Source organism: Sinocyclocheilus rhinocerous, unplaced genomic scaffold, assembly GCF_001515625.1.
Source record: "Sinocyclocheilus rhinocerous isolate Xijiao unplaced genomic scaffold, SAMN03320098_v1.1 scaffold2214, whole genome shotgun sequence".
In the NCBI taxonomy this organism is placed as follows: Eukaryota; Metazoa; Chordata; class Actinopteri; order Cypriniformes; family Cyprinidae; genus Sinocyclocheilus; species Sinocyclocheilus rhinocerous.
The window spans coordinates 340,806-353,168 of record NW_015636528.1 but is presented as its reverse complement, the minus strand read 5'-3'; the positions used below and the strand labels follow the sequence as shown (position 1 = coordinate 353,168).

Genomic DNA, 12,363 nt, shown 5'->3' with positions numbered 1-12,363 from the left:
ACGCATGTACTTAACCTACACGCATGTAAATAATTAAAGTGCATATACTGTATTAGAACTGCATCGCATATAATTATTTAATTAAATCGTGGCGTTTGTGAATTCACAATTATGCTTAATTATGATTTTTAAATGGGTTTAATAATATCATGCAGCCTTGGAAAACAGACTAATAATGTGTTTTATGGATTCTCGTCCGTGAAATGCGCCACTTTTTTTTTTTATTTTGCCGGTTAGTCGACGCGAGCAAAATGAAGTCGAGGATTTTTAAAAATCGAATAGTCAAATAAAATCGACAAATCGCAACAGCCCTAGATCTATCCAATATGATACTCAACAAAAAACACATACGCAAACGTTTTCATGTACATTTTGCCAAAAGGTTCAATAAACAGTTCCACTGAAAAAAAAATTCAGGCTTTAAAGGGTAAAAAAAAAAAAATACATGAAACAGACCAAAAAGAAAGTTACTTGAAAGCATCTGACTCACCTGGGCTTCCTTTGTTTGACTTGTTTTAGTGCTTCTGAAGGCGTCTTCATGCTCATCTGCAGCATGAGATGCTGCATTCAGAGCAGCTATCCGGATCTGTGATTTGTAGAAGATACATGAATACAGTGAACAAACGAAATGAACAACATGACAGAAGCAGGTCAAACGCTCATATGAGGTAGTTTTAGAATAATAATAACAAAGCATAAAACATACAGAGTGACTTACCATGTTTCTTATTTATTAAGGATCATTCACTCCAGTCATCAGCATCTGTTGTTGTCAAGAAAAGAAAAAAAAATAATTTAAATAAATTGGTTAACTGGATCAGAATCCAGAATCATTATGACTACTTACCAAAAAATGGGGGGGGAAATTACATTAAAATGATTTGAGCAGTGCTAGTTCATAATATCTATCACCTCCGTGAAGTTGGCAATCCATAAAAAGAACTAATCACCAAAACTATGCCATTCGTTTGTGCTGATTTGTGCCGCAAAAATGAACGTTTGTGCTGGTTTGGTGTTTGAGATATTAAAAGGGTCATAGGTTGCCCATTTTCCACAAGTTGATATGATTCTTTAGGGTCTTAATGAAAAGTCTGTAACATAGTTTGGTTCAAATTTCTCAATGGTAGTGTAAAAAACACCTTTTTTACCCTGTCAAAAACAGCTCTTTTCAGAGCAGCCAATGGCTAATAAATTCTCAGATTTTACTCGCCAGTGTGTGAGTTGGAGGCTAAGTATAAGTTTAGCTCAGATATATTTTCAGTCGCTGAACACTCTCTGACTGAGCGCATCAGAGTTTCACTCTCCGCCAAGCGATCTGTGCTGTTTTTCAGTTCATCTGAATGGATGGGCAACGCGCGACGTACCGTAAACTCTAGTGTGAAGGCGCACGTCTCGCCGTCGCTTTGTCTCACACACACTCAGCGAGAGAGGGAGAGAGAGAATTCACGCGCTACCTATGCGCGCTACATGTAAACGATATTCTTTGTTGTATTTTCCTGTCAAAATAACAGCGCTCCTTTGTAGTGTTGGATCGTTCTTGAACGATTAGTTCATTTTGAACGAATCTTTAATGTGACTCGGGAAGCTGTGACGTCACTCTCCACCCCAGTTTGTCTAAATCGCACAAAACCGTTGTCATTCGTTTGTGCTCAATTTGTGCTGATTTGTGCCGTTGAAAGGAACATCAAATATATTTCCCCTTCTTAGAAATAACAAACAGAATTCGAGGCAGTGACGTCACTCTCCACCCCATGCCGTCCAAATCTCTCCAAACCGGTGCCGTTCGTTTGTGCGCGATCTGTGCCGTTAAAATAAACAATGTAACCATGACCTCTTCCTAAATATAATGAAAACTTCACTCTCCACCCCATTTAGGTTGCTATGTGATAGATAGATAGACAGATGATAGATAGATAGATAGATAGCTCGTCAGACATCGTATCGATGTATCGATCCATATTGATGAATCGTTACACCCCTAATAGATAGACAGACAGACAGACAGACAGATAGATAAGAAATATTAGACAGAGTGGAAGCCTAAATGAATGGCATCTTAATTGAGTCTAATGGGCTTTAGTGTGTTTAGATTTGAATTTTGACAGTTTGAATAGTCTTGGCTCATCTGAACATTCCGTCAATGTAAGTCTATGGGATTTTTATGATTTTTAATCTTCATTTTTAGGAAAACCGTAAGTCCAATCAGTTAGAAAAGATATAGCACACTCGGTTAGATCAGTCTGAAGAGCTGGGCTGAGTTTGTAGAGTTAAAGCTCTAGCAGGAGTTAGAATCAGAAATTTTAGTCTCAGAAGAATAATAAGAAGAAGTTTAAATAACATTTCAATAAGTTGGCTTTTGGAATATCATATTACTGTATATAATTACATTTCTACACATTTTTGATGTTCTTCTTGATTGTCCCTTGTACCTAGTTTAGAAAAGGGGCATTTTAGAAGATTTTCAGTAAATGCATAAAATTGTTTGTGGCATCAACAAGTACACTTGTAATGGGTTATTTTTATGTATCCAGCTATGGTGTAGAGGAAAACTCTGTATAACTTTGTGATTGTGAAGGGAATTTCAGAATATGTAGAGTACAAATCGCATGGACTACACTTTGTGTGACAGTAAAAAATACTGTTTGCACTTACCATAAACAAGACGCTATTTATTGAAATTTACACGTCAAGCACACAGTATCTACCACTATTTACATTCAGCATACATTAATTCGACATCTTTTACACCATACTTTTTTTATAATTCACTTCATGCCTTAGTGCAGGGTAGTTTTGTCCCCAACAATGGGACAAGATTAAGTTACCTCCTCTAAGATATACAATGCCATGCAAATAACAATCAAATTGGTCAGTATTTCCAATTTCCCAGACAGTATGTTGTATATGCTAAGTTCCCAATAACATGGCAATAAAAGTACATTGTTCTTGAGGGAGCATTTTCCCCATGACACACATCTATTGTGCATTGGAATCATGGCGGATTTCACTGTTAGCTTGATTAACTAATACAAAAACATTCATCAGATGGTTCGCAAAACAACGGTGTTGTTGCACACATTGGTAGTGTTATTGTTAACAGCGCTATGTTTATCAACCCCATACCATACAATAACAACAACATGCTAACAATGCTAGCAGCACAAGCCCAGCTGACCTTACAACAGAAACTGCGTTTCTATTCAACGCACAATTTCCTATTACTTTATAAATGTAGGATACTTTCCCAGTGAGTCCAGAAACAAACTTGTGTTTTGTGTTTGTGTGTATGATGTTTTGATGGAGAGCTGCTACTCACCAGCTGCATGCACGATCTTCTGCTCGGAGGAGAGTCGCTGAAGTCAGTGTCGAGCGCTCCGATTGGACGAGTGAGTACACGCGCGCCTGCAAGCAGCCAATCACGTGTCAGATCTCTTTTTTTAATGTTCTGTTTCTCAATCAGTCGTTGGAGATTCATCAGTATAATAAATAAATAAATATTTTTAGATGCATAGACAAATGCATACAACAAAATTTCAAAACAAATGATACAAATATCGTGAGTTACGTAATCAGATTAATTTTTCAATACAGTACAAGAAAGTAGAGTTACTTTTTCAAATAAGTTACTTTGTTTTCCCATTTACTGACAGTTCTCCTGTCCCCCTGTTGTGAGAAACTGGAGTAAGAGCAGAGGCAGAGGCACTTCCTCCCATTTAATAATAATAATTATAATTATTATAATAATAATTATTATTTTTATTATTAAATGGCTTTTATTCAAAAATACTATTCACTTTATAGTAATAAAAACATTTTTTAACTAAAAATAAAAATTATTATCATCGTAATCATTTATTATTATAAAGTGTGAAGTGTAAAATTAAAGTATTGCACTAGACAGGTCACATGACATACAAAAACAGGTTTATATTCAAATGAAAAATCATTACAACAATTAGCAGATGGCAAATTTGATTTCACTGTTTTTAATCAATCACAAATATCAATCAATTTAGCAGTCACACAAAAAATCTATAAAAAAAACTCTTAAATAATAACCTTAGTGTCACTGAACTACAAACATACCATAAATAAAACTTCATAGTCTATATAACTAAACAGCATTAATATCTTGTACCTAAAATGTCCTATAGAACATCAACCTCTCAAACAAACAAATAATAACAGGATTCTCTCAGCATGGTTCTCAAAACACACTGGACAGATAAAGATGACAGCAGCCACCAACATTCCAGAGAAGTTTTCACGATAACAAGATCTCTCCAGCTGATTTAGCTCTAAAACCCAACCAATCCAGCAGCGCTTCTCTGGCTTCCTGAAGCGCTCTGTCTGCCTGAACCCAACTGAGACAGACTAGATGCTCTCGAGTTAAGAGCCGAGCACACAGATCCGTTCGCTCTGGAGGACGTTGAGGCTTTGGACTGAGGACTGACACTACTGACTGAGCTGCCTGAGCGAGAGCCTCCGCCGGCCCTCTGGTGGTTTGAAGAGTAAGAGGACTCTCGGCTCCTCTCAGGGGCCTCAAACTCAAGTGGCTCCTGTAAAGGTGGGGAGGCACGACACAAGCTGACTGGACTCAGAGGCACTTCCTGTTGGGAATGAGGCCGGGGAAAGTCTTCAGTGTTAGCAGGAGGTTCTGAATGAGTACTGGATTCAGGTTGAGGGATAGCTGCCGTCTGTGTGGTGATTAGAGAAATAAGAATAATATTGTAATTAAATACTAATAAACATTAAAAATCAATAAAAATAAATACACTACCATTTAAAAGTTTGGGGTTGATTTAGATGCATAGACAAATGCATACAACAAAATTTCAAAACAAATGATACAAATATCGTGAGTTACGTAATCAGATTAATTTTTCAATACAGTACAAGAAAGTAGAGTTACTTTTTCAAATAAGTTACTTTGTTTTCCCATTTACTGACAGTTCTCCTGTCCCCCTGTTGTGAGAAACTGGAGTAAGAGCAGAGGCAGAGGCACTTCCTCCCATTTAATAATAATAATTATAATTATTATAATAATAATTATTATTTTTATTATTAAATGGCTTTTATTCAAAAATACTATTCACTTTATAGTAATAAAAACATTTTTTAACTAAAAATAAAAATTATTATCATCGTAATCATTTATTATTATAAAGTGTGAAGTGTAAAATTAAAGTATTGCACTAGACAGGTCACATGACATACAAAAACAGGTTTATATTCAAATGAAAAATCATTACAACAATTAGCAGATGGCAAATTTGATTTCACTGTTTTTAATCAATCACAAATATCAATCAATTTAGCAGTCACACAAAAAATCTATAAAAAAAACTCTTAAATAATAACCTTAGTGTCACTGAACTACAAACATACCATAAATAAAACTTCATAGTCTATATAACTAAACAGCATTAATATCTTGTACCTAAAATGTCCTATAGAACATCAACCTCTCAAACAAACAAATAATAACAGGATTCTCTCAGCATGGTTCTCAAAACACACTGGACAGATAAAGATGACAGCAGCCACCAACATTCCAGAGAAGTTTTCACGATAACAAGATCTCTCCAGCTGATTTAGCTCTAAAACCCAACCAATCCAGCAGCGCTTCTCTGGCTTCCTGAAGCGCTCTGTCTGCCTGAACCCAACTGAGACAGACTAGATGCTCTCGAGTTAAGAGCCGAGCACACAGATCCGTTCGCTCTGGAGGACGTTGAGGCTTTGGACTGAGGACTGACACTACTGACTGAGCTGCCTGAGCGAGAGCCTCCGCCGGCCCTCTGGTGGTTTGAAGAGTAAGAGGACTCTCGGCTCCTCTCAGGGGCCTCAAACTCAAGTGGCTCCTGTAAAGGTGGGGAGGCACGACACAAGCTGACTGGACTCAGAGGCACTTCCTGTTCGGAATGAGGCCGGGGAAAGTCTTCAGTGTTAGCAGGAGGTTCTGAATGAGTCCTGGATTCAGGTTGAGGGATAGCTGCCGTCTGTGTGGTGATTAGAGAAATAAGAATAATATTGTAATTAAATACTAATAAACATTAAAAATCAATAAAAATAAATACACTACCATTTAAAAGTTTGGGGTTGAAAGTTTTATTAATGTTTTCCAAAATGTTCTCTTCTGCTCACTAAGGCTGCAGTTATTTGATGGGGGAAAAAAAGAATTAAAACAGCAATATTGTGAAATATTATAATTTGAAATAACTCTTTTCTATTTTAATATTTTGTAAAATATAATTTATGCCTGTGATCAAAGCGTCCTTTTGTTGCATTATAAATGTCTTTTCTGTTACCTTTTTCATCAATTTAATGCATCCTTGCTGAATGAAAACATTAATATGTAATATAATTATATATATTAGTGCTGTCAAACGATTAATCGCATCCAAAATAAAAGTTTTAGTTTACATAATATGTGTATACCATGTATATTTATGTATAGATAAATACAAACACATGCATGTATATATTTGAGAAAAATATGTTATGTTTATATATTAAATATATTTATATATAAGAATATAAATATATAAATGTATATACATGTAAATATTTTCAAAATATATACTGTATGTGTGTGTATTTATATATACATAATAAATATACACAGTACACATACATATATTATATAAATTAAAAACTTTTATTTTGGATGCGATTAATCGTTTGACAGCACTAATATATATATATATATATATAAATACAATATATTACATTTACATTTAGTCATTTATATTACATTTATATTAACATGAATAAAAATATATATTTGTATTTTAAAAATCTAACTGACCGCAAACTTTTAAATAGTAGTTAATAATTCATAAAACAAACAAATAAATAAAATAAACATTTCTTTATTTTTATTGAATATTTTTGGAATGTTTTTTGTTTCTCTTATTTCTACCCACTGCTAAACTCTCCCTCCTCTCCTCATTTCTCTGGTTTTCTTGGCCGACGTGTGTCCTCTCTGTTGAGGAGAGCTGAGGATGCCCAAGAAGCCCAAAGTCTGATTGGTCTATTCCAGCCATAGACGCAAACTGGCCAAGCCTAACATACAGCCAAGTATGAAAATGCCAATGAAATTTTTGAAGATTCAACATTTTAAAAACAGTATGGCATCAAGACTTTTGATTAAACAAGGCATAAACAGTAATGCATAAATCATTCAGTAGATAGTAGTAAAATGTGAGATCAGACAGACCCAGCGTCTTTCAGCAGATCTAGGAAAGCGTGGAATTTTTGGAAGGAGGATTCGATGCTTTCCAGCACATGTTCATCCTCCAGAACAGAGGCGCTGAGATGGGCTTCAGACAGGGATTGATTCAGACTGCGCAAACGCTCATTCTCCAGCTCCAGCTGCAGGAAGAGACATATTAATATACGCTCACATAACTTTTCATTTTACAAGCAGAATAACGGGGGATACTTGTACCTCCACCAGGCGAGAGTTGGTTTTCAGCCTGTTGTTCCTCTCCTCCCCCAGCCTCAGACGACACTCTTCCAGCTCCACCTGTGCGTGAAGAGAGGAACTGTACTGTATTGTCCTTTATATATTTACATTTACATTTAGTCATTTTGCAGACGCTTTTATCCAAAGCGACTTACAATATATACAGTGGCACCAAACCATTTAACATCTCATACATTTAAGCCACGCTCAAAAAAAACAATACATAAATAACATAAATATTCTGATTGTCATTACATTAGACTACAAAATATCAAAATCTTGTGTCACTGTATACTACTTCAACTTTGGGCATTTTTTTTTGTTGCTATAATCACAATAAAACTGGAACTTTTTGTCATGATATAATTTATCTTTGCTACTTTTCATGAATTATATTTGTTATTTTACTGCTGTCCTAGTTTTCAAACTATGGAAAGTAATCATAAAAATGAGAATTACATGATTATTACATATTTAACAATAATAATCTAAACGGAAGGATAAACATAAGCAATTACAATATTTATTGTATGAACATTATTTATATATTTTTCAAAACATTTGACTTTACAACCAATCCAATCGATTTTGCTTTGTTTGTTTTTTTAATTTAGTGTTCTTGTTTACAGCAGTGTGATTGAAGAGCTTGAGATGAAGTATGAGATTCATGCTGCATTAAGAAAACAACAAAAAGGTGTGCATTTCCAATCAACTGGGGATTTTGTCAAATTATGCAAAGTGTTTTTTATTGTTTGTGTGCATTTAAAATACATACAACCCTAACCATAAAATTAGCTTTACTAAATAGCTTTAAACTATACAAATACAATACATTATATGAGAAGCGGTGGAAATGTACATGACGTCCATTACTGAAAAACTGAGGGAAAGGAATACTCGTGTCATGTGATGCATGTTGGAAAGTTTTAGAGGACAAATGAAATAAACTGAAAATCTGAAAAGTGTATTTTAAAAGGATAGTTCATGCAAAAATGACAATTTGCTGTTAATTTCCTCATTGAGGCTATCCAAGATGTAGATGATTTTTCTTCAGCAGACCAATAAAGAAGATTTTTAGCTGAACTCGTGGTCGTTGGTAAATCATAAAATGCAAGGCAGTGGTTACCGTCAAAAAAAAAAAGAAAAAGCATATCAGGCAACACAAAAATGTCTGGTTCACGAATGAATCATTATTTTTAATCATTAACCAGTTCACCAAATCGGACTGAATCATCTGAAATAGTTTGCGCCTCGAGCAGCACAGATCAAGTTCCTCAATCAAAAAGTTCCTTTCGGATGTGCCAGACAATCACTCCAAATCAAAATTTGCCAAAAGTAAGCACATGATCCTATGATGCTAGGTTTTGCCGACTCATACATTGCTCTAGTTCCTCCAACAGTCACTGAACTGAGAACTGATGAGCTGCTGATAATGTTGTAAATAATGCACAGACTGAATAAGACCTCAATATATCATCAGGAACCACAGGTATTCATTTTGTGCCGCCTGATATGCTTTTTTTGACCCTCAAAGTGACGGCAGCTGTTGACTTGCATTTTATGAATCACCAAGGACCACAGATTTAGCTAAAAATCTTCTTTACAGTTCTGCAGAATCCATGTGACCTCTTGAAAAACTAAAGTGAGAATATGTTTTATTTTTTCTAGCTCTCTTAACAAGCTTCCTCCTTCAGTAAGCACATGAGAGAGAACAATTGGACAGGCTGTTACTGCAGCACCTGTAATCGATTATTCTCCCTCTCTAGTCGTCTGAACTGGTAGCTTGTGATTTTCTCCTGAGGACCCGGTACATCTGCACCATCCACCTCCTCCGACTCTGACTCCGTCTCAACGGTTACCCGCACAGAGGTGGCGTTCTGATGAAGAAAGCCATCATGACATCCTCAACACATTCCACACTAAAGGTCTTCGCAGAAATTCTCATCCGAAATTTTTGCACGTTAAAAAAATAAATACGACCTTCACGTTGTTTCAATCATGTTTTTTTGTCCGTCATAAAAAAATTCAGACCAGGTTCGATTTTCTGCGTTTTCGCATCTGTAGCAAGCATTCTGATAGGAAAGGATGACGAATACGAAAAAAAACGCATACGAAAATTTCGGATTTTAGAGTTTAAAAAAATGCGACTCAACTTACAAGTCAGTCTACTAAATGTATAATAGTCAACGTAAAAATTTACATGAAGAAATTTAGCAATTAAACAGTCCTTACTTGAAAACTCTGGTCTGTCAGCCCATCAGTCTGTGATGCACCTCTTTATGGACAAAGAGAGACACATTCACGCATCTTATTGACTTGAATGGAAGTATTGAAGGATTGAATTGCTTCTCATACATCTGGATACATTCTGGAACAGTTCCTGTTCAACCTGTCTGAAATCTATACTACAGTTGATATCGCTAGCATCTTTGTGCTTACCTTTGTAAGCCAGCCCGTGCAGCAGTGCGCCATGGGACGTACCCCACTGAACCAGGCAGAGGAGGCCTCCACACAGAGTTTACAGACGACGACCGGCGAGATCCTGCAGAGAACGGCATTAAATGGTCCAAAAGAACAAAAAATAAATAAATAGCCAAAATACTGCACATACCAATTCGATATGTTGCTTTTCCTGCATTCTTCCTCCTTAACTGCCGTGATTGATCAAGAGTGCTTTTGGGAGAAGGAGGTTTAAGCCACAGATACTGAAACACAACACATCGACAATGAGTTCATGTAGCCAATATCCAACCATCTAAAACATATAAACATGCAAGAGTTGTCTGACCTGTGAGTCATGGCTTTTAGTGTTCATGAGAACTTTTTTGAGCACAGCCTTCACCACATTATTATCTAAGAGACAAATGACAAAACAATGTGATTTGGAGGTCTACCTTGCTGTCTTAGAGTGCAAGTGCTGACCAGGTACCATTATCATTTTGTTCATTAGAATATTACGTCAACATAAAACCGCATTCACAAGCCATTTTATGTCTGTAATGTAATGTATTTCTAAATGCACCAAAATATTAGATGATAAAAAAGTATAATACCATTCAAACGTTTGTAAGAAATCAGTACAAATTTTTTTTTGAAAGACATGGGCTTAAATTGAAATAAAATGACAGTAAAAAGATTCATAAAGTTACAAAAGATTTCTACAAAAATATAATAATAAAATAATAATAGCCCAACTGTTTTCAACATTGATAATAATAATAATATTTAATGTTTCTTGAGCATCAAACCTTTTAAACCATTAATATATATATATATATATATATAAATATACTGTATATATATATATATAAAAATTTAAAATTTTTACATTTTAAAGTATTACTATTTTTACTGTTCTTCTAATAAAACAGTCTTGGCAAGCATTTCAAAAAATGTAAAACAAAAAAAAATCTAATTAAAAAAAATTATTCTTTCTGACCCCAAACTTTTGAATGGTAGTGTAGTGCTGATTTGGAGTAGTTATGTATCAACACTTTGGATCAATTACCGACAAGGGGGTTTCTCCTGATGTCAAGCACACACAGAGTGGAATTGGACTGAAGCATCTGCTCTAGAACTTGAGCTCCTTCATTCGAGATCCCACAACGCTGCAGGTCCACCGCTAGGGGAATATAACATGGGAATGTGGGTGTCTACAAGCTTCTGATATACAGTATATGTATGTGTATGTGTGGACGAGTGACTTGTCAAACCTTTGACCCACAGGTCCTCTGTAAGCTCGCGGGAGAGTGCCGTCACTCCTCGGTCTCCGATCAGGATGTTGTCATTGAGAGTGATTCTGCGCAGTCCGCTCATTGCTTCAAACTCTGCTTTCCTGTAGCGCAAAGTCTCCACCCACGCCGTGCTATGCCGTCTCATTGCCTGGTGCTAAACCACAGATGAGCCTCATGAATCTGAGGAGGTTCTAACTTTTTATCATGACATTTAAAGCAGATCTTTTTTTTTCACAGGTAATTCTTTTGGAGGATAATTTATTTACGTAGACTTCCAGGAATGAATAATGTTAACAAATGTTCACTTGTACCTTTATGATGTTCGCCATATGCTCCGCTCCCTGCCAGGTGATATTACAGGAAGAGAAATCCACTGTCTTAATCGTTGAGGAATATTTCACACTCTGACAGATGACTGAATGACAGAACCATATATCAAAAAGAAATTTTTTGCATTAATAACTCATACATACAATATTCAGCACATTCAAAAATATATGTATACAACATTTGCACATGTAGTCAATTAAGCTTCTCACAGATAATGAATGACATAAATGAATGAATGACTTAAAGGTGCAGTAGGAGATCTTGGAAAATGCTAACTTTAGCCTGAATGTCCCACCCTCCCTGCAATCGCTGTCCAAAGCCACGCCCCCTGAACGCATATATGCTCACAGACCAGAATACCAGAGACAACATTTACTACAATAGGCTACATCAGCGGTTCCCAATTCCAGCTCATGTTCCGAAGTTAAAGGCACAATATGTAATTTTTCGCCGCTAGAGGGCGCGTATTCAAAATAAACAAAGAATCAAAGGCGTAGTTTGATGACGCCTTGACTGAGTGTGGAATCATGGGAGTTGTGGTCTTCATCCCCACAGCCGATGCAATCCGACGGGACTCGGGCAGAAATCATGTTCATGGATGAGCTAATGATTTATTAACGTAGTAGAATGAAGCAGGGTGAGGCTGAAAGCCGTCGAAGCGAAATGAGGCCGCTGAACGAGCGTGACACACGCTTTTATTATGCCACAGTCGACCGCTTCCGCTCCTTCCGGTCGTGAGTATGTGGGGGAAAAAAGCAGCGCTGTTTTATCATACTAGACACATTTGAAAGTTCTGTTATAATGCTACTCTGTGCGGTCGTCACCGGTCTA

At 36.1% G+C, this 12,363-nt stretch overlaps 2 protein-coding genes across 3 annotated transcripts in view; both read right to left on the bottom strand.

Moving 5' to 3' along the window:
• LOC107747802 (calcineurin-binding protein cabin-1-like) overlaps positions 1-3,349 on the bottom strand; it is a 116,504-nt gene extending 113,155 nt beyond the window's left edge. The window contains exons 1-3 of the mRNA XM_016562406.1: positions 3,317-3,349; positions 719-763; positions 491-586 (exon numbers count right to left, since the gene is read on the bottom strand). Coding sequence (XP_016417892.1) covers positions 491-586; positions 719-721 — 99 coding nt within the window. The 5' untranslated portion in view covers positions 722-763; positions 3,317-3,349. The remainder of the gene's footprint in view (positions 1-490; positions 587-718; positions 764-3,316) is intronic.
• Positions 3,350-4,024: 675 nt separating this feature from the next.
• LOC107747798 (centrosomal protein of 78 kDa-like) overlaps positions 4,025-12,363 on the bottom strand; it is a 15,797-nt gene continuing 7,458 nt past the window's right edge. The window contains exons 5-16 of one of the 2 annotated variants that reach the window (XM_016562400.1): positions 11,514-11,617; positions 11,182-11,356; positions 10,977-11,090; positions 10,257-10,321; positions 10,080-10,173; positions 9,908-10,010; positions 9,701-9,743; positions 9,208-9,345; positions 7,451-7,528; positions 7,220-7,374; positions 6,927-7,065; positions 4,025-4,697 (exon numbers count right to left, since the gene is read on the bottom strand). In XM_016562400.1, the coding sequence (XP_016417886.1) occupies positions 4,299-4,697; positions 6,927-7,065; positions 7,220-7,374; positions 7,451-7,528; positions 9,208-9,345; positions 9,701-9,743; positions 9,908-10,010; positions 10,080-10,173; positions 10,257-10,321; positions 10,977-11,090; positions 11,182-11,356; positions 11,514-11,617 (1,607 nt within the window). In that variant the 3' untranslated portion in view covers positions 4,025-4,298. Of the gene's footprint in view, positions 4,698-5,326; positions 6,000-6,926; positions 7,066-7,219; positions 7,375-7,450; positions 7,529-9,207; positions 9,346-9,700; positions 9,744-9,907; positions 10,011-10,079; positions 10,174-10,256; positions 10,322-10,976; positions 11,091-11,181; positions 11,357-11,513; positions 11,618-12,363 lie in introns of those variants that run through there. The other variant, XM_016562399.1, reaches the window with a different exon arrangement.